The sequence below is a fragment of the Bos grunniens genome, chromosome 10, assembly GCF_055505025.1.
Source record: "Bos grunniens cultivar Pamir isolate PY7600 chromosome 10, Bosgru_T2T1.0, whole genome shotgun sequence".
NCBI lineage: Eukaryota > Metazoa > Chordata > Mammalia > Artiodactyla > Bovidae > Bos > Bos grunniens.
The window spans coordinates 20,126,723-20,154,671 of record NC_141174.1 but is presented as its reverse complement, the minus strand read 5'-3'; the positions used below and the strand labels follow the sequence as shown (position 1 = coordinate 20,154,671).

At 44.7% G+C, this 27,949-nt stretch overlaps 1 protein-coding gene across 7 annotated transcripts in view; it reads left to right on the top strand.

Annotated features, from left to right (window-relative positions):
* SIPA1L1 (signal induced proliferation associated 1 like 1) overlaps positions 1–27,949 on the top strand; it is a 190,357-nt gene that overhangs the window by 156,762 nt on the left and 5,646 nt on the right. For all 7 annotated transcript variants that reach the window (XM_086319958.1, XM_086319964.1, XM_086319960.1 and 4 more), the window contains 5 exons: positions 16,198–16,437; positions 17,206–17,371; positions 22,334–22,580; positions 25,780–25,926; positions 27,266–27,380. In XM_086319958.1, coding sequence (XP_086176084.1) covers positions 16,198–16,437; positions 17,206–17,371; positions 22,334–22,580; positions 25,780–25,926; positions 27,266–27,380 — 915 coding nt within the window. The remainder of the gene's footprint in view (positions 1–16,197; positions 16,438–17,205; positions 17,372–22,333; positions 22,581–25,779; positions 25,927–27,265; positions 27,381–27,949) is intronic.

Below are 27,949 nucleotides of genomic sequence, written 5' to 3'. Positions count from 1 at the left end.
GGTGGAAGTAGTGACAGATTTCCTCTTCTTGGGATCCAAAATCACTGCGGACGGTGGCTGAAACCATGAGATCAGAGGACAGTTGCCTCTTGGCAGGAAAACGATGACAAACATAGTCAGTATATGGAAAAGCAGACATTATTCTGCCAACAAAGGTCCATATAGTCAAGGCTGTGGTCTTCCCAGTGGTCACATATGATTATGAGAGCTGGTCTGTAAAGAAAGCAGAGCACCAAAGAATCGATGCCTTTGAATTGTGTTGCTGGGGAAGATTCCTGAAAGTCCCTTGGACAGTGGGGAGATCAAACCTGTCAGTCTTAAGGGAAATCAACCCTGAATACTTGTTGGAAGAACTGATGCTGAAGCTGAAGCTCCGGTACTTTGGTCATCTGATGCGAACAGCTGACTCATTGGAAAAGTCCTTGGTGCTGGGAAAGATTGAGTGTAGGAGAAGAGATCGTCAAAGGAAGAGATGGCTGGATGGCATCATCGATGCAAGGGACACGAACCTGGGCAAACTTCGGGGAGATGGTGAGGGACAGGGAAGCCTGGTGTGCTGCAGTCCATGGGTTCCCAGAGTCGGACACGACTGTGTGACTGAAAAACAACATGTGATCACATATACATTTGGGGAGAGGGACCGGAAGCTTTATTAACTACAAATTCAAAGTTTGTTTGTTTTTTTTAATTGGGGTGTAATTGCTTTACAATGTTTTGTTAGTTTCTCCTGTACAACAGAATGAATCAGCTCTTTGTATACATATATTCCCCTGCCTCTTAGACCTCCCTCCCACACGCCCATTCCCACCCACTTAGGTCATCACAGAGAACTGAGCTCCCTGTGCTATACCACAGCTTCCACCTGCTATCTGTTCTACACATGGCGGTATATATATGGGCTTCCCAGGTGGCTCAGGGGTAAAGAATCTGCCCTTCAATGCAGGAGACACAGATTCGATCCCTGGGTCAGGAAGATCCCCTGGAGAAAGGGGATGGCAACTCACTCCAGTATTCTTGCCTGGAAATCCCGTTGACAGAGTTTCTTGGAGGGCTACAGCCCTTGGGACCACAGAGAGTCAGATTTGACTGAGCATAGCACAATGTATACATGTCAACCTCATCTGCCAGTTCATCCCACTCTCTCCTTCCCTGCTGTGTCCACGCATACATTACCTACTTCCGTGTCTCTGTTCCTGCCCTGGAGCTAGTCATCTTCCATTTTTCTTGATTCCACATGCACATATTAATATACAATACATTGTTTTACTCTTTCTGGGTTACTTCACTCTGCATGACCAACTCTAGGTCCATCCACATCTCTACAAATGACCCAATTTCATTTCGCTCCTTTCTACAGCTGAGTAATATTCCATTGTATAAGATGTTTCGTTCAGTCACTCAGTCATGTCCAACTCTTTGTGACCCCATGGACTGCAGCATGCCAGGTCTCCCTGTCAATCACCAACTCCCAGAGTTTACTCAAACTCATGTCTATCAAGTTGGTGATGCCATCCAACCATCTCATCCTCTGTTATCCCCTTCTCCTGCCTTCAGTCTTTCCCAGCATCAGGGTCTTTTCAAACAAGTCAGCTCTTCTCATCAGGTGGCCAAAGTATTGGAGCTTCAGCTTCAGCATCGGTCCTTCCAATGCATATTCAGGACTCTCAAGAACCTCCAACACCACAGTTCAAAAGCACCAATTCTTCAGCACTCATCTTTCTTTATGGTCCAACTCTCACATCCATACATGACTGCTAGAAAAACCATAACTTTGACTAGATAGACCTTTGTCGGCAAAGTAATATCTCTGCTTTTTAATATGCTGTCTAGGTTGATCATAGCTTTTCTTCCAAAGAGCAAGGGTCTTTTAATTTCCTGGCTGCAGTCACCATCTGCAGTGATTTTGGAGCCCAAGAAGAAAAGTCCGCATCTTACTTATTCATTCATCTGTCAGTAGACACAGGTTGTTTCCATGTCCTGGCTGTTGTAAATAGTGCTAGAGTGAACGTTGGGGGATATGTGTCTTTTGAATTATGATTTTCTCAGGGCAAATGCCAGTAGTGCGATTGCTGGGTTATGTTTTTAAGTTCTGTTTTTAATTTTTTAAGGAACTCCATCCTGTTCTCTAAAATGGCTGTATCAATTTACATTCCCGCCAAAGTGCAGGAGAGTTCCCTTTTCTCCACACGCTTTCCAGCATTTATTGTTTGTAAGTTTTTGACGATGGCCATTCTGACCATTTTGATTTGCATTTCTTTAACGATTAATTGGGCTTCGTATGTGGCTCAGTTGGTAAAGAATCACCTGCGAATGCAAAAGTTTCAGGTTCCGTCCCTGAGTAGGAAAGATCCCTTGGAGGAGGAAATGACAACCCATTCCAGTATGCTTGCCTGGAAAATTCCATAGAAAGAGGAGCCTGGCGAGTTACAGTCTGTGGGATTGCAAAGAGTTGGACATGATCGAGCATGAATAAGGAAGGAAAAGTGAATGACGTGGAGCATCTTTTCAAGTACCTCTTGGCCATCTCACATACACATTTTTACTGCCCTCCTGTAAGAGGATTTCTTACCCAGTGTGTTCATGCTAAGCACCTTTGCATAGTATGTGCCGCACTATCCTATGAGCATAAAAGACAGATGCCCAGTGTGCCAGCATTATGGATGCTCAGTACATTTTGATGAGCAAATAGGATTAATTTCTTCCTTAGTCTTCCCACTTTTTCCTGATGTCTCAAGGTCCTTACAAATAAACCAGTTTGAAAATACGACAAATCCTAAACTCCTGACTCCTCTGGAAAACGATTACCATGTTCCAAAGCTTATCGTATAGATGTGTCAGTATCTGCCCAGAGCTTCAGTGCTTTTATATGTAAGTACGTATTTAAGAGTGACCATAAAGTCCTTGTATGGCATGAGTTCTTCAGTAAAGTCACTTCTACATAAGATTTTTTATCCTGCAGAATATAACATGGGGATCCTTTATAACAGCTTATCTACAAATATCATTCAAAATCTGGATATAAGTTGGTGTCTTACCTTCCCTAGAGCCAGTGATTAAAGGCCAGGAAAAATGGCTGCCCACAGATGTTAGTACAGTTTAATTTCATGAATGGGTCTTTTCTTCTGGTTGACCTAATAAGTTAACTATTTATGCCAGAAAGGGTGTATGTTTCTTGAGAGTAAGGTAAAGAAGGACTTTTTATATTCAGTTTACATGGAAGATTAAGAAATGCCTCAGATTACCCTAGCATAGTAACAATCTATGTATGAGTGCCTGTGTGTAATGTGTTCGAGCTTACGAGTTTAAATTTTGTTCTCTGCCTTCTTTGAAACCCTGGGTGAAAAATGGGCCTTCCTTCTTTGTTTAGAGATTATTCTGTTGTCTTTATCTGTAATGTTTCCCTCTTAAATCTCTTCTGCCTGGAATCTTTTTAAATTACTAACATTTAATGTCTCCTACATTTTTTTCTTAGAGTCAGACTGAATTATTTTTCTAAGTTTAACGGACTTAGACTTTAACATGAAGTCTGTAAAATTCCCCAGGACTCCTCTCCAACAGGTAGTTGGCTCTACTTATCATGTTTATGAATCGTTTTCTTTGATAATTGTTGCTTTACGGTCCCACACACTGTGAACATCAGGGTTCTATTTTATTTTGCTTTGACACATCAGAACTCCAGGTGATCTGGCCTGTCTTGCCCCATTTCCATTTCTTATGAAAGCTTATGAGAGTGGGTGATTATTTTAGCCAGAACATTGGTAATATTTGGCTTACCTCAAAGACTGTGAAAATCAGAACTACTGTGGCTGAAATTTCAACATTGAGAAAATGAGAGCTCTCATCAAGCCCCAGATATCAGATTTCTTGATGCAGAGGTCATTCTTAGCAAGGAGAGAAATTCCATAATCTTTCAGAGTAATTTGTCAGTCCCCTCACTCGTCAAAATTTTGTCCTATATCTGCCTATCTGAAATTCCTCTGGCTGCAGGTTTTTCTGAGCTGTCTTTTCTAAAGATGAAGATTTTTCAAATCTTAGATTATGAAACATATCTGTGCCAATAAGAGACAGTTTGAAAATAATGTAACACCATATATCTGGTAATAGCCCTTCACCTCCAGGCAAGTCCAAAGAGAAATGTAGGGGAAATAGATTTGGATCCTGAGATTCAGGTTCAAGGCTCAGTTCTGTCATTGACCAGCCACAGGGCCTTTGGCAGTCCTGTTTCACCAAGCTTGTTCCTTAGATGTGTATGCTCATTTGCTCAGTCATGTTTGACTCTTCATGACTTCCATGGACAGCAGCCTGCCAGGCTCCTCTGTTCAGGATTTTATAGGCAAGAATACTGGAGTGGGTTTCCATTCCCTTCTCCAGGGAATCTTCCCAACCCAGGGATTGAGCCCATATCTCTTGGATCTCCTGAACTGGCAGGCAGACTCTTTACCACTACTGCCACCTATCTGTAACTAATTAATATCTAGTCCATCCCATGGACGGAGGAGCCTGGTGGGCTGCAGTCCATGGCGTCGCTAGGAGTTGGACACGACTGAGTGACTTCACTTTCAGTTTTCACTTTCATACATTGGAGAAGGAAATGGCAACCCACTCCAGTGTTCTTGCCTGGAGAATCCCAGGGACGGGGAAGCCTGGTGGGCTGGCGTCTCTGAGATCACACAGAGTTGGACACAACTGAAGCGACTTAGCAGCAGCAGCAGCCCCTTACTAAATGGCTGTTTCTGTGTTTGTTGAGGGTTTAAAAAAAAGAAAAAGGTTATCAAAGGTATTGCAAACTGTAGATGTACTTTTAAGACAAAAGGTTTTCTGCCATTTCCTTCTTAAAGAGCTTTCTATCACTGAGTGTACTTATCTTGCTACTTTTCCTTCAGTAAACATGTATCTCCCAAGAAACTTTGCTCCTCGAGTTTCCTGCTTTTTCTTTATCCTTTTTAGATGCCAATTCTGGACATGACACTTTTCTCAGCTATGCCTAATAAAATAATAATATTCATAGTTACATTTTATTAGCTCCCTATTCAGAGAAGGCGATGGCACCCCACTCCAGTACTCTTGCCTGGAAAATCCCATGGACGGAGGAGCCTGGTGGGCTGCAGTCCATGGGGTCGCTAAGAGTCAGACACGACTGAGCGACTTCACTTTCACTTTTCACTTTCATGCATTGGAGAAGGAAATGGCAACCCACTTCAGTGTTCATGCCTGGAGAATCCCAGGGACGGGGGAGCCTGGTGGGCTGCCGTCTATGGGGTTGCACAGAGTTGGACATGACTGACGTGACTGAGCAGCTCCCTATTAACTAGCTCAGCATTGTAGACTTATTCAGCTTGAGGTCCACCATGACCCCTGAGGTCTCTTCTGCCGGGCAGGCCTAACCAGTCATTTCCCAATGCCTTATGTGTCCATGTGTTCTTGCCCTTATTCACTGCTGCTGCTAAGTCACTTCAGTTGTGTCCGACTGTGTGCGACTCCATAGACGGCGGCCCACCAAGCTCCCCCGTCCCTGGGATTCTCCAGGCAAGAACACTGGAGTGAGTTGCCATTTCCTTCTCCAATGGATGAAAGTGAAAAGTGAAAGTGAAGTCGCTCAGTCGTGTCCGACTCTTAGCGACCCCATGGACTGCAGCCTACCAGGCTCCTCCGCCATGGGATTTTCCAGGCAAGAGTACTGGAGTGGGGTGCCATTGCCGTCTCTGCCTTATTCACTATCTCCCTCCTATACGTGAACAGTTTTCTTTACAGCAGTCACTTGGATATCCCCTTTGCCAGCTTCATCATTCCTGCTGCACTTCTTTTCCCCTCAGTCCTTTATAATTAGTGTCTTCAGAGCCCTCCTAAAGTGCAGAGCCAGTATCAGACAGAATTGGCTAGTGCTGCACCCAGTGAGGGGAGTCCTCCCTAATCATTATCCTCCACATTATCTGTCACCCAAAAGATTGTTTGTTATCTGTGCAAGTAATCACAGGAAACCTGATCAGCTTCCAGCCTTTGGGCAGATCTTGCCACAGCCGCTTGACAAGTGACTAATTGCCGCTCTTCCCCTCCTGAAAATACCTTCCAAGGCTCTATGAAATCCACCCCTGTCTGTCATGCGTGGATAGTGGGGACTGCAGGTGTTTTCTTCGGCAGCTCTCAGTGGTACAGAGTGGGGGGCAGATGTTTCCTGTAGGAGGTGGTGGCCTCGTTCATGACCCAGAAATCGCAGAACTGTTTCCCAGGCCGTCTTAGCTTCACCAGTTGGGGCGTTGACTCCTAATCTGCAGGGTACCCTGTCCTGTGGGGATCATCCCTTCCCAAGATCAACAAGCAGATGTCGCTCCTCCTCTGCAGAGTGGCAGCCACCGTAACTAGCGCCCCTTTGGAAACGAGTCATCTAGCATTGTCTCCTGTCAAGTTTGACCGCAGCTGGGAATGTGAATAGTCAGGTTGCAGCACGTTTGTTCATGGTTTCCTTTGAGCAGCTGGTCAAGATGAGAAGTTTGGACAGATTCAGACTCAGATTCTCCGACACCCTGTTGCCTCTTCTCCTCTCTTTATGAGACGAATCTTGCATGTGTGTGTCCTCTCTTTTGTTTCAAAATTCATGTCCTGTGCACACTAGTTCATGGTAGCACTGTTTACACCAGCCAAGACGTGAGGCAACCTAAATGTCCACTGACAGAGGCATGCATAAAGATGTGGTATATTACACAATTGGATGTTACTCAGCCATAAAAAGAAAATGAAATGATGCCATTTGCAGCAACATGGATGGACCCATGATCGTACTAAGTGAAGTCAGTCTGACAGAGAAAGACAGATATTATATGACATCACTTATATGTGCAATCTTTAAAAATACTACTAGTGAACTTACTTATAAAACAGAAAGAGACTCACAGACAAGAAAATAATATTATAGTTACCAAAGGGGAAAGGATGGGGAGGGATAAGTTAGGAGTTTGGGATTAATTCACTACTATATATAAGCTAGATAAACAAGGACATTCTATATAGACAGGGAACTCTAGTCAATATCTTGTAATACCCTATAGTGTAAAAGAACCTGAGAAAGGAGATACATATGTATATGAATCACTTTGATGGACACTTGAACTAACACAGCATTTTAAATCAACTATATCAATTGAAAAAAAAATGTTTTAATTCATGTCCTGGAATGACCAAATAAATCAAATGTTGGTTCATTTTTAAGAAAGGGAAAATGCCCTATACTTCATGTAAGAAAGAAAGCTAGTGTCTCTTCATGTGTAATCCAAGAGCACCCTAACTAAATTCTTGGGCTTCTCTGATAGCTCAGTAAAGAATCCACTTGCAGTGCAGGAGACTGCAGTTTGATTTCTGGGTCAGAAAGATCTGCTGGAGAGTGGATAGGCCACCCACTCCAGTATTCTTGAGCTTCCCTTGTGGCTCAGCTGGTAAAGAATCCGCCTGCAGTGCGAGAGACCTGGGTTTGATCCCTGGGTTGGGAAGATCCCCTGGAAAAGGGAAAGGCTACTCACTCCAGTATTCTGGCCTGGTGAATTCCTTGAACTCTATAGTCCATAGGGTTGCAAAGAGTCGGACACAACTGAGTGACTTTCATTTTCACTTTTTCCAGTTTAGCCATACACACAGCTAGACTCAAGTTTTTCTACAGACAGAAAAACAGTAGATACTGCACTTATCACTTTTCTCTTTTTATTCCATAGTATTGGCTCATTACCTTCTTACACAGTTCCTGGGGAGAGATCTAATTTGCCATGGGCACAACTAGATTGCAGCATACTGAATTAATACGAAATCTCCAGGAAAATGAAACAGCTCAGACACAGTTCCACTTTGAAAGTATGAAGCTGACGGCTTCATTTCAGTTGTTTGTAATTAAAGCCACTTTAGAGATTACTTGGGGAAGTGTGTGGAGGCAGGTCCCTCTGAGTGGTTCAAGGCCAGGAGGGTTGGTCGACTTCAAAGGAGTCCCACCACCCCCCCCCACCCCCCCCCCCCCCACACACAGCTGGGCCTGGAGAGGGGACCACAGATGAGGGAGGAGACAACCCATTGTAGAGTAGGAAGAGAACTGTGGGCTAATGGACTTGTTCTTTAGCTCTTTGGAACATGGGTGTCCTTTGGGGGTTGTTAAAATACACATTTCTGGGGTTCAGTGAGATGGGACATGAGCCAAGGAATCATTATTAATATCCACACTTGCAGAGGGCCAAAGTTCACGGCTGCAGAAACACTATTTGGGTGCCTTTCCCCTCTTGATCTTGACTGTGTGAAGCTGGATTTTGATGAAGTCATAATAATATGATAATTCAGCTGGATTCGAGCAGTTCTCAATGGGGGTGCACACTTCGGGGAGATTTTTGCCAACAAACACAACTCAGGCATCATCCCAATTCTGTTATATTAAATCTTTGGAATTAGGGCCTCAGTTCAGTTCAGACACTCTGTTGTGTCCGACTCTTTGTGACCCCATGGACTGCAGCAAGCCAGGCTTCCCTGTCCATCACCAACTCCCAGAGCTTAGACTCATGTCCATTGAGTAGGTGATACCATCCAACCATCTTATCTTCTGTCATCCCCTTCTCCTACCGCCTTGAATCTTTCCCAGCATCAGGGTCTTTTCCAATGAGTCAGGTCTTTGCGTCAGGTAACCAAAGAACTGGAGTTTCAGCTTCAACATCAGTCCTTCCAATGAATATTCAGGACTGGTTTCCTTTAGGATGGACTGGTTGGATCTCCTTGCTGTCCAGGGGACTCTCAAGAGTCTTCTTCAACACCACAGTTCAAAAGCGTCAATTCTTCGGTGCTCAGCTTTCTTTATAGTCCAACTTTTACAAACATACATGACTACTGGAAAAACCAATGTTTTGCCTTGATGAACCTCTGTTGGCAAAGTAATGTCTCTGCTTTTTAATATGCTGTCTAGGTTGGTCATAACTTTACTTCCAAGGAGCAAGGGCTTTTTAATTTCATGACTGCAGTCACCATCTACAGTCATTTTGGAGCCCAAGAAAATAAAGTCTGTCACTGTTTCCATTGTTTCCCCATCTACTTGCCATGAAGTGATGGGACCAGATGCCATGATCTTCGTTTTCTGAATGTTGAGTTTTAAGCCAACTTTTTCACTCTCCTCTTTCACTTTCATCAAGAGGCTCTTTATTTCTTCTTCCCTTTCTGCCATAAGGGTGGTGTCATCTGCATATCTGAGGTTATTGATGTTTCTCCCAGCAATCTTGATTCCAGCTTGTGCTTCATCCAGTCCAGCATTTCTCATGATGTACTCTGCGTAAAAGTTAAATAAGCAAAGTGACAATATACAGCCTTGACGTACTCCTTTCCCGATTTGGAACCAGTCTGTTGTTCTATGTCCAGTTCTAACTGTTGCTTCTTGATCTGCATAGATTTCTCAGGAGGCAGGTCAGATGGTCTGGTATTCCCATCTCTTGAAGAATTTTCCACAGTTTGCTGTGAATTAAGGCCTAAGAATGTGTATTTTTAAGGCTTCCAAGCAATCCTCCTATGATGACGAATTAGGGGACAAATGAACTAAAGTGCTCGCCTTCATGCTGTGAGTTGTACGTAGTTAAGGAAGAACTACCAGTGCATCGGTTGTTTTTGCTTTTACCGTTGTTCCCAGATCTAATCAATTGTAAAGTAGGGCAGGCCCTGATTATAACCATTAGTGAACAAAAGTGTGCTGGCAGTTCACACCTGGGAGCTGGTGTCAGTTGTCCTGTTCACAAATAAAACCAGTAATCAGGGTCTATGGATAATTAAGCCGTTATCCTTTTAATAATACACTTATAAACAGATACATACTCTGTAGAATAAAATAAAGCAACATCTAGTTTTAAATAGTAAGTAATATACACTATCTTTATGCAAAAATATCCCATGTATTTAAAACGGATGGCTAATTTGTGGTTTATTCAACAGTTTCCTTAAACAAATATTGAGTACCTATAATGGTCAGGGACTATTCCCCAAACAGATATAATAGTGAACAAATGAAACAAAAATGTCAGCCCTCGTGGAATTTACATTTAAACAGGGGCAGACTGTCCTGACCCTGTCCACTTGTGAATGGCTATAAGAAGAATGAACACATCCTGTCCCCAAGGCTGGCCATTCCAGGAGATTTGTAAGATTAATGATCTTTTTACTTTACTTCCTCACACCCCGACCTGTATTCTGTAAAAGACACTGGCATCCAGACTCCAATAAGACACTTTTTTTTTGAGACACTAGTCTGCCATCTTTGCAGTCAGGCAGACTATAAACAAGATAAAGAAATTAAATATATAGTGTGCTCTGTAGATACTAAAGAGAATCCCTCTGTGCGATTAGTATTTTACTGGGAGTCTATTGCATTCTGGCATTGTTAAATATATTTACAAAGATATCCCTGCCTTCAAAGAGTTTATCATCTAGTACAGCAACTTATTAAATGCTTCTCAGAAAGATTATGATCATAATTTAGTTTATAGTGCAGGACAGAGCTCCAGAAACTGTATGTGCTGTACACATTACTCTTGCCTTTGAAGTCCCTTAGCCTTTTCTATAACACTCCCGTTTATGCAATACGTTCATTATGGCTAAAAACGGCATAGCTGTGTCATGAAACATGGGGGAAAGATGTATAAATTAACAGACTGTGCAATTTGCATTCTTTTGCCACGGCTCATTATTTCTATTTCGACCATACATTTAGTCTTTGAAAGCCCCAGGGTTTTGAATACCGATGTTATCACATCAACATACTTGTTGCTGAGAAACGTAAAGTAAGGGCAATCAAATGTACCTGTGGTATAATGGTTTTCAGGGTATGAAATCAGGGCCGCCACATCATCCTGGGAACAAGTTAGAAGTACAAATTCTCGAGTCCCCCACCCCACCCAAGCTCCCGAGTCAGAATCTCTGCGGTGAGGCCCTCAGCCTGTATCTTAACATGGTGATGAGGAAGAATGGCTCAAGTCATTCAAACACGTCACTCACTGGTGGATACTGATCAAAGCAGGTGAAGCAAGTGCGTGATTATCCAAGGTGAGTGCACTAGATCCTGATTTCATGGTTTTGCACTTTTTTGGAATATGCTTCAGACAGTAACCAGGGTTGAGGCTTGAGACATCTCCACATCTGGGTTATGAATGTATATGAGGTGGGTATAGTCAGGTGTATATAAAGTCGGGCTTCCCTTGTGGCTCAGCTGGTAAAGAATCTGCCTGCCTTGTGGGAGACGTGGGTTCGATCCCTAGGTTGGGAAGATCCCCTGGAGAAGGGAAAGGCTACCCACTTTAGTATTCTGGCCTGGAGAATTCCATGGACTGTATAGCCCTTGGGGTCGCAAAGAGTTAGACACGACTGAGTGACTTTGGTGTTCACTGTCATGGTCAGGTGAAAGAAATCTGCTAACCAAAGATTAGATCTTGTCGCTAGGTAACTAACAGATAGTGGCACACCTGTCACATGACTTTACAGGACCCCAAAGTGGTGTTGGAGAAGACTCTAGAGAGTCCCTTGGACTGCAAGGATATCCAACCAGTCCATTCTGAAGGAGATCAGCCCTGGGATTTCTTTGGAAGGAATGATGCTAAAGCTGAAACTCCAGTACTTTGGCCACCTCATGCAAAGAGTTGACTCATTGGAAAAGACTCTGATGCTGGGAGGGATTGGGGGCAGGAGGAGAAGGGGACGACAGAGGATGAGATGGCTAGATGGCATCACTGACTCGATGGACATGAGTCTGAGTGATCTCCGGGAGTCGGTGATGGACAGGGAGGCCTGGTGTGCTGCGATTCATGGGGTCACAAAGAGTCGGACATGACTGAGCGACTGAACAGAACTGAAAGGCTATGTTCTCTTACTATTTCAGAAACTTCTCAGTGTTGATGCTCCCTATGTGGATAATGCATTTGCAGTTAACCTAGATTTCTGGTGTTATTATCTGTGGGTTTGCCTGCCTATATCTTTATGTGTCTTTCACCATCCCCTTGTTTCATCTTTCCACTTTGTCTCTTTTGCATAACAGAGTCCTATTCTTACTATTCTGTTCTCACTGGCTTAATATACTGCGCTTATGGAAGAGTTCTGCATTTCTTTAATTCTTAAAGCAGACAAATGGAGTATTGTTAAGAGGTAAAAACTAAATGAGATTGCATTGCTTTTAAAGTTATGTTGCCCTTGGAGGTTTTATGAAGGGTCTTATGAAGGGTCTTCTCTTTCCCCTTCTCCCTAAATAGAAAAATCTTTGGGGGAAAAATTGTTAGAAGGATTATTAGAGTATGGCTAGGCTTATTGAATTAGTTACAACATTGCTTGGCCAGGAGGCACTTAGGACCTTAGCTTCCGGACCAGGAATCGAACCCACACTCCCTGCACTGGAAGGCGGAGTCCTGACCACAGGACTATTGGTAGTCCTTCCTTGGGGAAGTCCCCTTCATTACTCATTTTTAAGATGATATTTTTTGTAAAGTTTGGACCTGGTTCCTCCTTTTTAGTTGCAGAAATAAAGGAGATGGTTATATTTAATCGGATGTTTTAAGGCCCAGTTAGTGTGGAAAACCCTTGAGATCACCTTTGCCCTGTATCCTGTCCACCCCCCTACCCCAGCTGTGTCCTGCTGTCTTCAGTCTGTTGCAGAGCCTCAGGGACTGATTTAGCCTTCTCCTTTCAAGTCATCTATTTTTGCTTTGTTTTTGTGGACATGTTTTCATTAAAGTGTAACAGACATACAGAAAAAGGCACAGACCATCAGTGTACATCAGAGTGGGTTTTCCCAAAGTGCACTTACCCATGTCATCACTACCCAGATCAAGAACTTGTTGGAACTTGACCAGCATCCAGACACCCTCCCTCCCACATGTCCCCCTCCCCAGCACCTCCCCTTCCTCCCCAACTGAACACAACCCTGAATCCTAAAGTCACACACTCACTCTGCGTATCTGGGGGCTTCATGTCAGTGAAATCATCCCATATGTATTATTCTGTGTCTGGTGTCTTTAAGTCAACATTACGTTGCTGAGATTTGTCTGTGTTGCAGAGTGTTCATTTATTTTCATTGCTGTATTATATATCCATTGTGAACACACACCAGTTTGTTTATCCATTCTGTTATTGAGCGTTTGGAGTATTTCTGCTTTGAGGATGTTACAGGTTCTTGTACATGTCCTCTGATACATGTATGTATGTACTTCTTTTCAGTATATACCTATGAGCGGAATGGCTAGCGTAGGATTTACATATACTCAGCTTCAGCAGAGGCTGTGAACCGGTTTGCCAAAGTGGTTGTAACAAGTACCTCCTGCAGTATGAGAGTGTGCTGGTTGCTTCACATCCTTTCTAGCATTTGATACTGTCTTTTTAATTTTAGCCACTCTAGTAGGTGATCCCTCTTTGTGGAGTTAATTTATATTTTTCTGATAACTGATGATGTTAAGTGCCCATATTTAATGGCTTTGAGATATCTTGTGAAATTCCTTTTCAGATCTTTGCCCATTTTTCTGTTGGTTTGTCTCTCATTAATTTTTAGGAGTTAATTATGTATGGATAAGAGCCCACTATTGGATATGTGTTTTATGTATATTCTCCTGCTCTGTGTCTTTGGATGAATAGAAGTTCTTAATTTTAATGAGTTTCAATCATTTCATTTATGATCCTGTTAAAGAAACCTCTGACTCTGTCATAAGGATATTCTTCCATGGTACAGTCTAGAATCTTTGGATATACATTTAAATATATGTCCAATTGGAATTGATTTTTATGCAAGTTTTGAGGTGAAGTTCAGGAATCATTTTCATATATGCATGTGTGTGTATATCACACACATATATGAAAATAAATATAATATGTGTATATGTGTGTGTATATGCACACACTATATATATATATATAAAATCTCTGGACCATTAGGGTTTTACTTTTTATTGTATTTTTTTTTTTTTTTTTGGTTTTTGCTTAGTTTTTATAGTGAAATTTTTATTTTAGAGTCATTTTTAATTTGCAGTCAAGTTGCCAAGAGAGTCCAAAGAATTTTCATGTACCCTCCTCTGCCCATTTTCCCCTGTTCTCATTATCTTACATCGCTATCATACATTTGTCACAGCTAAGGAGTCACTGTCAATGCATTCTTATTAACCAAAGTCCATGCTTTATTCAGAGCAGGACCATTAGGTTTTGACCAGTGCAAGTGCTGTTGAGGAATGCTTTGACACAACATCCTGTTAACTAAACCTTCAGTAACCAGCTCCACTGGAGTGACTTGTCTTAGATCTCAGCCTAAGTTGAGTAACTCAGCCGGGATCAAGAGATATGAATGTAGGTCCCATGAGAGCACTAGGAAGGAACTATGGAAATCCTGCAATCAAAGGCCCTCCAGATCTGATATCTGGAGAAGGAAATGGCACCCCACCCCAGTACTCTTGTCTGGAGAATCCCATGGACGGAGGAGCCTGGTAGGCCACAGTCCATGGGGTCACGAAGAGTCGGACATGACTGAGAGACTTCACTTTCACTTTTCACTGTCATGCATTGGAGACGGAAATGGCAACCCACTCCAGTATTCTTGCCTGGAGAATCCCGGGGACAGGGGAGCCTGGTGGGCTGCCGTCTATGGGGTTGCACAGAGTAGGACACGACTAAAGCAACTTAGCAGCAGCAGCAGCAGGTCTGACATCACCTTAAACTTTTCATTTCCAGTTTTGAAAATCCTGCCTGAGTTTTAGAAGTACAATAAGCAGTCTTCTCCTTGAGTCCTTCAGAACTTGAATTTTGTAACTTCTAACCAAAGTTTAAAATACACCGATGATGAGCAGCTTTTCATTTTTAGTCATCACGCCTAATATTACATCCCTAGGATTTATCTATCTTATAACTAGAAATTTGTACCTTTTGAACGCTAACCATTTCACCCACCACTCTCCAGCCTCTGCCTTTGACACCCACTGTTTCTAGGAGTTTGGTTTTCTCATTTTTAGAGCAACCTCCATAGTGTTTTCCCAGTGTCTGCACCAATCCAAATCGCTGCCAACAGCAGTGTCATGCACAAGGGTTCCCTTTTCTCCAGATCCGCGCTCAGTCTTGTCATTTCTTAGCTTGCTGATGATGATAGCCATTCTCACAGGTGTGAGTTCTCATTACAGTTCAGGTTTGCATTTCCTTGACGGTTAGTGACGTTGAGCATCTTTTCCTATACCTGTCGGCCATCTGTATGTCTTCTTTGGAAAACTGTCTGTTCAAATTTTCTTCTCATTTTTTAAAAATTCAGATTGTTTCCTTTTTTTGTTCTTGAGTTGTATAAGTTCTTTATATTTTTTTGGATATTAACCCCTTAGATATTAACCCCCATCAGATACATGATTTGCAAATATTTTCTCCTGTTCAGTAGGTTGCTTTTTCACTTTGTGGGTGATTTCCTTTGCTGCCCAGAAGCTTTTTGGTTTGATGTAGTCTGTCTTGTTTAGTTTGGCTTTTGTTGCCTTTGATTTTTGTGTCCGATTCAAAAAATGACTGTCAGGAAGCTTACTGCCCATGTTTTCTTCTAGGAGTTTTACTGTTTTGGGTCCTGCATTCAAGTCTTTAATCCATTGTGAGTTAACTTTGTGTGATGTAAAGTGGGGGTATGGTCTAATCTGATAAACAGCTTTTTAGAGAGTGTTACTACCGGGTGCCGTGGGGAAGGAGACCTCAGGATGCCCCTTTGGCCTTGGGCGTGAGCACGTGGAGAGCTCCGTGTCTGGCTCAGTCTTCTCTCCCCTCTTGAGCTCAGGCTTCGGGAATGTCACTGTGCCCCTGAGTTCTGAGGAAGGGAGGACAGGGAGCTCTTGATACTGCCAGGCCTGTTATTGCCAGCTCCCCCCGACTGCCCACACACACACACACACACATGCCTCTGCGAGACTTCTCTGTACCACACTTCAGCGGTGCTGGTGTACTTCAGAGTGTCCCTGACAGTCTTAACTATTTTTACTTTTGACTGAAAGTGCAGAAGAAGCCCCCGTCACCATGTTGTACTTTGACAGTGGACATTTAAATTGAAGCGAAAAGGCGAAGGCAGGCCAGCCAGCCCCATTAATATTTTATGAAATACTCATTGTTCTGTAACCGGCCGTAACCCGTCCTGGACGATGCTTTTATGGCTGACAGGCCGACCCCAGCAGGCACACACACACCCGGCCGCTTTGTCTCTGTCCCGCCTCTCCTCAGTACCATGAGCTCGCGCCACTCTGCCAGCCCGGTGGTCTTCACCAGCGCCAGAAGTTCACCGAAGGAAGAGCTTCACCCGGCCACCCCCCCGCAGCTCGCTCCTTCCTTCTCATCCTCCTCGTCCTCCTCCTCCGGTCCTCGGACTTTCTACCCCCGCCAGGGCGCTACCAGCAAGTACCTGATCGGATGGAAGAAACCCGAAGGAACCATAAACTCCGTGGGATTTATGGACACCAGAAAGTAAGGACTCTGTTGCTGCTCTTGCCGGGTGTTTTGCTTTTCACATGACAGTGAACAGAACAATTTCCTGCAAGAGAGGAGGCTGGGCTCAAGACTGGGGAGAGGGTGGTTTGGTAGGGAAGTTATTTTTCCTCCCACGTGAAACGTGTCTTAAATTGTTTCTCTGCCACATTCCTTAAATAAGATGTATTGCAAAACCGTCAGATTTGAGAATCTCAAAGTCTCCTAGGAAAGAGTCTGTCTGAAGAACAAACTTCAGAATAATCGCCCCTTGGGTGTTAAGACCACACTTGTCCCTTTGATGCTATTAATCACAGCCTTCCCGTGTAATTCCTAACTGGCCCAGGAGGGACTATTAGAAAGTAAGTGACCACCTCTGAACATAAAGAACTTTTGACAAAATAGTACAGCAAAAAATAAAGGATTCAGTCAATGACATTGGTTTTGTTTCTATAGAGATTGCATTTGGGACTCATACCCTGTGGTCTTTTTTATTAGTAAGTCTGTTGCTAATTTTGGCTTAGTGGAGTTTATAGTTTCCTGTCAAAGAGTGATTTATTCATCAGGCTTTTTATTTTGTATTTCAAACTGGTCTTGTTTCTCTTTACAAGCACTTATCCAAATAGATTCTTAATATAATTGAACAGAAGTAATTCTCCTTTTCTCTCTTCTAATAGCTCTCCATTGACTTACGTCTTTCAGACCCCATCACACCCTTGAGTCCACCTCATCAAATTAACTTCTCCCCTCTCTTCCCCTTCCTTCAAGGCGTCATCAGAGTGACGGCAATGAAATAGCCCACCCAAGGCTGCGTGCCTCCACCAGGGACCTCAGGGCGTCCCCGAAGCCGACCTCCAAGTCCACCATTGAGGAGGATCTCAAGAAGCTCATTGACCTGGAAAGCCCAACCCCTGACTCCCAGAAGAATTTTAAGGTACAGAGCAGGTCTTGGGGGTGAACAGCTGTCAGGGAGAGGCTGGACAGGGCAGTTACATTCTCCAGGAAGTGGTGGTTCCCAGCTCCTCCTCGTCAGACCCTCCGTCCCACCATCACCCAACTGTCTCAATATTTAGTTCATGTGTTTTCCAAATGTCCTGTCCCAGCAGCCACATCTGTGGAGTTTGGGTTTATAGTAACCTGTCCCCACCCCCAAGGCTCCTTATCTTCCACTGTATCCTACTTACGATGCACAAGCTATACTTTCTTGACATTGTCACTCAGACGACATTGCTTCTCGGAACTCTGCAGACCACCCATGGCTCTGTTGTCGGATGGAAAGTTTTCTGAAAGGGCTGCAGTGCTTCTGTCCACAGGGTCCTCCTCCCACAGTAGCCCCCAGGGTGTTCCCTGCCCCGCGTGCGCCCACAGCACCTGCACTCTGGCCTCACGTCTGCCCCTGCCCCTGGCCAGCAAACCTACCAGCCATACACTGCTTGCCGTTGAGTCCAGCAGACAGAGTTTGTGCGTTTACCTGAAGAACTTTCCAGACTCTCTTCAGAAGGCCTTCTCTCCGCTCTCAGAATGCCAGACTAGAAATGCCTTCTCTAGAACCCAGCCTCCCTCCCCATCAAGTCCTGAACACTTGCTCAGAGTTTGTGGGTATGTCAGTGGCCAAACGTTTGCATGACCACATGGAAAGATTTTTTTTTCTACCCACCTCACCTTGGGCAGACCCTTCAAGCCCACCTCAGGCTCTGCTTTCTTGTCTCTAAAGTGTGCCAGCTCACTCCCAAATGAGCCAGCAGCTGGTGTTGGCTGAGCTGGGCCCAAAGGTATTATATTTTACACATAGCATAACATGTTCCTGTCTGGAGTGTACTGGGTGGGCCCACGAGAAGAGAGTCCACCGCTCCAGAGGGTCGTGGGTGCACACTTGGATGTTCTCTGTTCTCTGTGTTCTCAGTTAAATGATTTGTAGTCTGTTTGAAGTGACTAAAAAGCTTAGTTTAAGAGGGCCATTGAGAATTGATGCAAAGTGGAAGCTGACATATTTCCTTAACCACTTACCATCCTCAGAGGGCGAGAGACGTGCCCAGAGTGATGAGCTGTGTGGTCTCGTCTCATCTGGGCTTCCTCGTCACCATTCCAGTTCCTGTGCACACACACGTTCCTCTTTGTGTGAGTGTGCCACACACGTGTGTGCGTTCCTCTAGATAGGTCAGGTATACATTTGAAACTGACAGATCAACGTCTCCAGAGATGAAATGTACTCCAAAGACCATTCTGGGGTTTTGCAGAGAAATCACCGAGTTATTAACAAAAGCATTAACATCATAAATCATTTTAAAGACTTAACATTCTGGATTTCTATCATTTCTGTTTCATAAGCCAGCACTTAACAGTTCTGACTCATCACCCAGGGCACAAATGGTTTCCTTAGCAACCCTGCAAAAGATAGTACTTGAAACTTCTTTCTTTATCCATCAAAAACCAAAGAGGTGTATTAAAATTTTTAACTACCAGTTTCAAAAGTATTTCAGATTTTTCCTGAGGTTAAAGGAAAATAAAATCTGCCCTGAAAGGAATCTTTCCTCCAATCCTTAGTTTAACATTTTTGGAAAGGGGTAAGCTCAGAGCTTTCTTTCTTTTGATTTACTCCTGCAGTGAAAATAATTGAAAGCAAATGTCTGTCTTGCCCTCATTCCAGGTCTTGGCTTTTATTTCCAAAGTGAATTACTTTAACATTCCTATTTGAAACAGGAATGCACATGCTTTATGTGGTGACTATATTACCATGAGACCCTCTGCAAAGAAAGTGCTTCTGCTGGTTGAACTATTATGGGGAAAAGGCTGGGAGCAGGAGCTGGAAAAGTGCTCTGTTTTCTCTCTCGTGTCATCCTTTTTCATCTGGCTTCAGATGAGTTCAGCTAAGTAGCTCTGTGTGTCTTCTGAGACTCATGTGAGCGACGTGCCTCTGCTGTGTCAGTGAGGCCAGTGCGCCCTTGCGAGGTCTCCCCGGCCATGCCTGGCTCAGGGCTCCAAGCCACTGCGTCAGGCTTCAGGGTACAAGGAGTATCCTACCCTGGGCAGTGATCCTTGGAACCCACTCACACCACATTGGCAAGGGCTACCTGTGAGCCACCATGAATGTCAACTGACGGATTGTTCCCAGGCTCGTCTGCCAGCAGAGGGAGACGACTGCTGCAGGGCATGGCCATGCTCTGCTGGGCAGGCTGGAGCTGGGAGGGGGGCGGCTGCGAACCTCCAGGCAGCTGCTATGAAACTTGTATCTCAAGGAAGATGGCAGAGCTGTAACGTTCTGAGAAACCTCATTGGCAGGCAGAGCTGGGATCACCATATTCTCCCTGAGGGTTGAATGCAGTCCGGCGAGTGAACAGAACTGTAGTGCAAACCAAGAGCCCTGCTCTCCAGCCAACACTCTCAGATACAGACCAAAGGAAGAGGTGTCACGCGGGCACCTAGCGTTTAGGAAGAGATGGTACTTGTTTATCGCAAGTGCAAGAGTGATCCGTTTCACTGAGAGCCGGGGCGTGTGAAAAGAGTGAGGAGAGGGAGGAGGTGGACCCTGATGCAAGAGGCCACCTCTCTAGGCCTGACTCGATCAGACTTGATCAGTGGTGCCCAAATGATTTTAAAGTTTAAGAATCCTTTTGTTTCCTACTAACAGTTACACACGGAAGCCCAGTACTTAGAACTGAGATGGCAGAACTTCTCCGATAGCAAGGATGGAGTGTCTTGGGCTCCTGGGTCCCTCCTGAACACCTCGTTTCCCCAGGCAGTGATGCCGGGAGGAGCCCTTAGGGCTCCTTGTAACAGAGTTGATATCTCCCTTCCTAAATGCTTTCTATTATCCTTTCTGAGTCTGCCACCCGCTGCGTTGTGGTTCTTTCCTGGGGCTGGCAGCACAGGGCAGCACCACTCAGCGATATCAGTATAACCTCCCAGGGAAGGCAGGGGGTGCCCTAGGGAACTGGGTAGGTGCACACACCTTTGAGGCTAGAATTGCAGGGGACTGAAGGTGGGAGCCATCGCATGTGCTTGGACCAGACTAGTCCTGCTAGTTTTTAACAGAAAATATCTAGGCAGACCACTTCCTTCCCTCTCCTCCCTTTAGTGCAAGATGTTATAACTTAATAAATCATGCTGTCCAAAAGATCTCTTCAAGTAGCTGTTTACCTTAAAGTATATTAATATTTCCCAAAGAGGCTGAAATTAGAACTGGTGAAAATTCTCTCTTCTGTAAATTTATCAGGGTGGGGGTATTCACTGGAAAAGGAAATCCCTTGGCCAAACCCAAAGGTGCCAAAAAAGATGGAGAGCAGTTTTTTTAATAGATCTGAGATCTGGGCTGGTAGGCAGGAGCTCTATGTGACAGTTCTGGAACCTTGGGCAGGTGGAGCGAGATGGCCTGCTTCCTCTCTTAATTTACAGTTGGCAAGCCACTTAGCCTCTCTAACGCCCACTCTTGTGGGTGAAATGAAAAAGGAAATCATCATTTCCACACCAAGTCCCTGCTCTCTTACAGACCCACATAGAATTTATCACAGCAGCTTAGTTTTCAAGGTAAGCACATATGTACTTTGGGTTTAACTCACCATGAATTTTAAAAAGCAAACACAATCGGCTACACTTGGAGCTCATTTACAATGCATTTGATTAATAATTTTTTTCATATGGATGTTGCAGCTGTGCCTGCCACATTGTGGACCGCTTTGACTTGATCAGCCCTTGACTTGGTGGATGGAAGTGTGTTAGACCACAGAGACCATTGAATGAGTCTGAGCATCAGCTCTGTTCTCAGCCTCCTAGATGGAGCTGTTGCCGTATCATTCTCTGTCCCTTCAAAGCGGCACGGAAAGTTTCACGGTGGCTTCCTGCCAGCAGTGACTCAGCCCTCCTACTCACATCCTCACCTGTTCCCCACATTGTTCTCCCTGCCAAGGTGAACAGTCGACTAAGAGGAGCTGAATAAGGATAACTCCGTTAACAGACCACATACCCTGTTGGCTTGCAGGATGCTGGATATTTCAACATTGTTAACATGTCTGTTTTTTCCTTCACGAATGGCTTTCTCAGAAACTTGCTGTTTGCACAAAAACCTGAAATAAAAATCGAATCTGGTCACAAGGGCAAAAGACGTTAACAAGAGATACAGCCATCCGGAGCCTCTGTCATTTTATATAACTATATATATACTTGTCTTTTATAAAGATAGCTTCCCTAGTTTTATTTCACCAATAGAAATCCATCTCAAAAAATAATCTCCCAAGCTCATTAAAAATAATGTTAGTTGTTCGAGCTTTCAAGAGCCACCTATTATTTGAGTGACCGTATTGTGAAGATCAAAGGCTCTTGTTGCCTGGCAAACACGCATCGCTTGACAGGCTTCTGAGGATACCTTCCAGCGTCGTGGCTGTTTCCTTGGGGACCATAACATAATTTCGGAACACCACTGATGCATGCCGCTGTGATCAATCCAGCATTGCTTGGAATCCTCAGAATAATCCTGAGCCACTTCCGTGCCCCCATTTCATAGACAAGCCCCCATTTCATAGATGAGGAATTGGGTTCCGAGCAATAACATGATTTGGTCAATGACATGGGATTCAAATAAAACCCATATTTGTCTGTTCTTAAAGTCTTGCTGTAACCATGACACAATAGTGATGCATCCGCTTCATCCCATATCTGAATCTTGTACTGAGCACTCTTCGGCTGCAGCTGACGTGCTGGGCGGTGAGGCTGTGTCGACCAGGAACTCTGATTTTGCCCTTGGGGGTGTAGAGATGGGGGACCCTGAGGCCTCCTTTCTGGGCTCCAGGTTTGAAGGGTTGTGTCTATGAGAGTGATTTTGCTAACCCACCTATCCTGCACCCCGGGTCGTGGGTGTGTGACCCAGAAAGTTGATTTCTGCTGTCCTGATGCTATTTTTCAGTTCCACGCGCTCTCCTCCCCTCAGTCTCCCTTTCCCACCACCCCCACGTCAAGGCGGGCCTTGCACAGAACGCTGTCCGACGAGAGTATCTACAGCGGCCAGAGAGAGCACTTTTTCACCTCGAGGGCTTCACTTCTGGACCAGGCCCTGCCCAACGACGTCCTCTTCAGTAGCACGTACCCTTCTCTCCCCACATCTCTTCCTTTGCGGAGGCCTTCATACACCTTGGGAATGAAGTCCTTACACGGTAAGCCTGTCTTCAGCTGCAGCTAACAGCCCTGCTGCTGATGACCCGTGTCCCCCAAAACACCTGCCACTCAGTTTGCTCGAGGATGGTAATTAGAGGAAGACCTGCTTGCTTGCTTGCTCAGGTTATCTGGGCTCCCTGCCCCGCCATTCAGCCTCTCACCTAGAATCCCAGCCACAGGGTACGGACCCTGAGCCTCACCAGACCACAAGACTCATCTTGGATTAGTTTCAGGTGTCCCACACAACGATTTGATATTTGTATATATTGCAAAATGATCACAAGATTAACATCTGCTGCCACACATAGTTTAAAAGTGTTTTTAAACTAAAAGTTTTAAAAGGTTTTAAAAATTTAAGTTTTAACAGTTGAAAAATTTTCTTTTTGATGAAAACTTTTAAAATTTACTTTTGTAGTAGCTTTTAAATATGCAATACAGTATTAGCAGTAGTCACCATGATATAGATTATATCCCCACGAATGCCTTATAACTGCAAGGCTGTACTTTTGAGTCCCTCCAGCAGTTTCTACTACCCCCACCCCTCCTTCTGGCAACCACCAACCTATTCTCTGTAACTATGAGCTCACATTTTTTTAGATTCCACACATAACCACACATAAGTGAGATGGATCATACAGTATTTATCTTTCTCTGACTTTTTTCAGTGGCACAGTGCCCTCAATGTTCATCCATGTTATTGCAGATGACAAAATGTCGTTTTTTAAAACATTTTTATTGAGTATAGTTGATTTACAACATGGTGTTAATTTCTGCTACATAGCAAAGTGATTGTTTTATGTATATATTCTTAAATTCCATTACGGTTTATCACAGAGTATTGAATGTAGTTCCTGTGCTACACAGTAGGACCTCGTTTTTATCCATTCTATGTGTAACAGTTTGCACTGGAGCAGTATTTTAAATCTCCTGCCTCCCTAGTTTGCTTCCTCCCTGCATCATTCCTGCACCCCTAACCCACGTCCATGACTGTCCCTCTTCATCTCGGTCCTGTTCCCCACACAGTCCCCTTCTCCGGGGCAGACATCCCTCAAGGGTCACACCAGCTTCTCTCTCCTCCCTCTTTATAGGAGGTCCACCTACAGCGTGAACCTGGTTTCTCTTTGCTCTAAAAGTCCACCCTCAACGGATCAAAGTAGACACGTGAACTGACCACACTTGACCATCTGGACACTAGGAAGCGCCTCCTCGTGGTGACCTAAATAGTCACCTTATTTTCTCCCCTTCTCTCCATTCCATTCCTCGTACAACTTCCTGCCTACGTCAAATACTTCTTTCACTTCACCACTTTTTGTGTTTTAACCTTATAGTGATAAAAACAAGCCCTCTGGGAAGCTTTTGTCTGCATGTGGCATGTCACAGTAGGCCCTGTCCTCTAGAAGCTCACATGCTAAGACAGCAGCCTGGACACCGGCCTCCCACCCGTCTTTACTGTCCCGCAGAGGACGCCTGGAGTTGAAGGGCTGGCCCTGAGGAAGGGGAGGGGCAGCCCGCCCTCCACAGCCCCTCCATCACCTCTTGTTGCTTTCCCGACAGTTAGGCAGCAGCCTCAGTGATCCCATGCCCTAATCTGAGTGGTCCTTGGTGGGCTGCCATCCTTGACCTCATGTGTATGACCACCACCGAGATGCATTTGGGGAATAGGAAACTTCTTTTTTTTTTCCAAATGGAAATTTAGGACCAGAGATTAAAAAAAAAAAAGCAGAAAGATTGTGTTTGACATAACAAAACTGTCTATTCCAAAGAATCTGAAAAATGTGTGTGTATATATACGTAATCACTTTGCTGCACACCAGAAACTAACACATTATATATCAACTTTACTTCAATTTTTTTTAATTAAAAAATTATTCCGGCTTCTTACCCTTGGTGGGAGCAAGTTTAAATAGAACTGAGCCTTTAATATCAGGCAGTATTTGTTGATTTCCATTTTCTCATAGTTCTGGTAATTTTAAGCACATTAATAACTAGCAGCTGCACTGCAGAGCAGTCCTTTATGTAATTTGCAAGGGAAAGCAAGCACTAAATATACTCCGGTTTATAGACTATCATAATTGGCAAAACTTTTTAACTCCTTGTAAACAGTTACTTCCAGAGTCACTTACAGATTTTAACTGAGAGCCTCGCTTTTGGCCCCGTGTCTGAGCGGATTATAGTGTCATGGTCACTTTATGAGGCGGCCCTTCCCATGGAGGCACCCGCTCTGCCCTCACAGCTTCTGTCCCAGTGAGAGCATCTGCACTTCTGAGCTCTGTGCCCGTCTCCTCCACCTCTGTGAACCTAAACGGTGGCAGTGTGCCCTCCACTGCACAGAGGGGCTCATTGCACTCATTCTGCCCATCCCCAGGCTAAGCAGAGACCGAGTGTTACTGAGTGTTAAATTGGTTAATATTTGTGTTTTTAAAAATTGCCACCTTAGAAGGGGTTTGGGATGTCGGACTGCTGTAAATCGAAAACCGATGCCAAGAGTTGCTTAGCGTGTCCTTGGGAAAGAAAAGGATGCCAACACCAGTGAACCAACGTTAACTCCACTGAGCGACCCAGCACCCACTCTCACATGCTCTAATTTGGTTCTCACACTATCCTGGATACATCCAACTGCAGAAACCAGTGGACCATCCCTGGGACACAAGGCAGACACGAGCCAGGGATATGTCTGTCCCTCAGCAGTCCCAGGGACGCAGAGAGTCCACATGGAGGGAGTCAGATCCCAGGTTCCAAGGCAGATAAAGATTGGCTTTACGGTCCCCTCAAATATGCATCACCAAGCCTCCCTGGTCTGGCTGCAAAATCCAGCGCTCTGATGAAGTAGGTCCCTTCACCCCAGCCTGAATCCCTTGACTCTGAGAGGAAAAGTGAGGTGCCAAAGCTTCCTTGGGTCTCTCTGTTAGACAAGTAGCTCCTGTGAAAGCAGACACATTACCTCAGTGCAGAACTAACTTTTCCCAGACCCACACCATTAGAAATGGGACACTGGGAGGTTACACAAAAAGGAATTAAGATTGGAGGAAGTCAGTTCCTAGTTCTGCTCAGCTTCAGTGTGACTGCTAATGGTCTGTTAGACTAGAAACTGATTCCAGGTAACAAATGACTTATCTTCTTTGGTCACAGAGAATGGGTAAAACTTTGAGTGGGTCTCCAGTGGGCCTGAAGCCTCTTATCCCTCATCCATTCCTACAGGAGAGTTCTCGGCCTCGGACAGCTCCCTCACCGACGTCCAGGAGACCCGCAGGCCGCCCATGCCCGACCCCGGCCTGATGCCCCTGCCCGACGCTGCTGCAGACTTGGATTGGTCCAACCTGGTGGACGCTGCCAAGGCCTACGAGGGTGAGTCCGCAGACCATCCCGGCTGGGCCAGGAGCAGTGTCAGTGCTCAGGACTCGCTGACAACACACGCATTTCAGCACAGCCAGAAAGCAGTTGAGCCAGCAGTTCTCAAACACTCAGGGCCCACACTGTTGATTTTAACCAGGTGGAATCCAGGGTTTCCCCTAAGTGGGAATTCGTAACGCAGGTGCCTCACCTCCCCATGTCTGGGAAGGGCAGAGCTCAGCGGCATCCCAGCTATCACTTAACTGAAAATAGCACGTGTCCAGGGAGCGTTTTTCATCACATCGTGAAGACGTCATTGCTCAACGCACAATTGCATCCTTAGGATGCTTGTCCCCGCCCCGGCCCCTCTGCCCTTCTCACTCATCTCTCAGGGGAGTGATGGCGTGTGTACTTTCCTCCTGCTTCATCCCTACATCAGCCCACTGGCAAGTGCTTGCGTTAAGCCAGTGGCCTTGTAATTGCAGGCCCTTATTAGATAAGTGCTGGCCTGATCTGCTGAAATAGAAAAAACTCAAAGTAACGCTGTCTCTGTGGATATAACAGTTGTCATTGTTGTTAGTCTCTCAGTCATGTCCAACTCTTTGTGACCCCATGGATGGTATAGCCCGCCAGGCTCCTCTGTCCATGGGATTTTTCCAGGCAAGAATACTGGAGTGGGTTGCCATGCCCTCCTCCAAGGGATCTTTCTGACCCAGGGATCAAACCCAGGTCTCTTACAGCTCCTGCATTGGCAGACAAGTTCCTTACCACCTGCGCCACGTGGGAAGCCCAGTATAACAGTCTCTGGATCCATCCATGCTGCTGCACAGAAGTTTTGGTTTTTTAATAAGAGATTCTTTTAAAACTTGATTTTGTTTCTTGGCTCAGACTTAAAGTGAGTGTTTTTTTGAAACAGAGGTGGTGTGAACCTAAGCTAAAGCTCACCAAGGTGGCCAGGAGTCTTTTTGGAAAACATACTTCAAGAATCTCAGTACTAGCTCTTTAATATATTTTGTGTTGTCACCGAGTGGAAAGCATTGGTCTGCAAATTTGGCACAAGGCCTGTTTCCAGGGAAACAATAGAATGCAACTTTTATAAGCAAGGGTAAAGCTAGAATAGAAATCAAGTCACAGCAACTATTTTAAAAAGAGAAATCATAATGTTACTATCCTCTTCCAGCTAAAACAGTAAAAAAAAAAAAAAAACTTTCCTACAAGGGAAAGATAAAGTTTCCAATGCATTCTTGCCCCGTGATTAGGTTTGACTGTGCGTGTCAGTCATTTCTTGACTTTTGATAGAGAGGGCCCAGGATGTGGTTCCACAGTGCTGAATGGTTTCTCCTCTCCCTTCTAGTCCAGAGAGCCTCGTTCTTTGCTGCTAGTGATGAAAACCATCGGCCTCTGAGTGCTGCAGCCAGCAGTGACCAGCTTGAGGACCAGGCCCTTGTCCAGATGAAGTCATACAGCAGGTTAGTCACCCGGTGGTGAGGGCACCACTCTACACCATGCATCACCTCCGCTAGTGACGGAGCGGGTGTGGGGAAGGGGCGATGGTGGTCACACCGATTACCTGAGTGAAGCTCATCACTGCAGTGCCCGACATTGCACTTTAGAGTATTTGGCTACAAAGCATTCTAACTAAACACCCTTAAACTGTTCTTGATGACTTAGTCATCATTATGAATATTCATTATTTGATGCCATAATACATTTATGCTATCAGGGTTTATTAAGTAAGAGAAACCGTTTGTGCTAAATATCCTTGGATACTTATCCTATGCATTTAGTCTGAGTCTGTCCATTTTGAAGCTGTCAGTAGGTCCTGCTTGTAAATGAGCCTGCATCTTAGCGACTCCCAACATTCTGCTTTAGACCTACGCTAGAAGTGGGTCACCAGGGTCAGTAAGATTTATGTAAAATAAGACAAGCCATAGCTGAATTAAGAGTATGGACTCTGGCTTCTCCTAACTATGTAGAGGCTGACTTTTTCACTTTCCCATCAGTTTGCAAATGCTGAGGCTGTTGGATAAATGCGTGA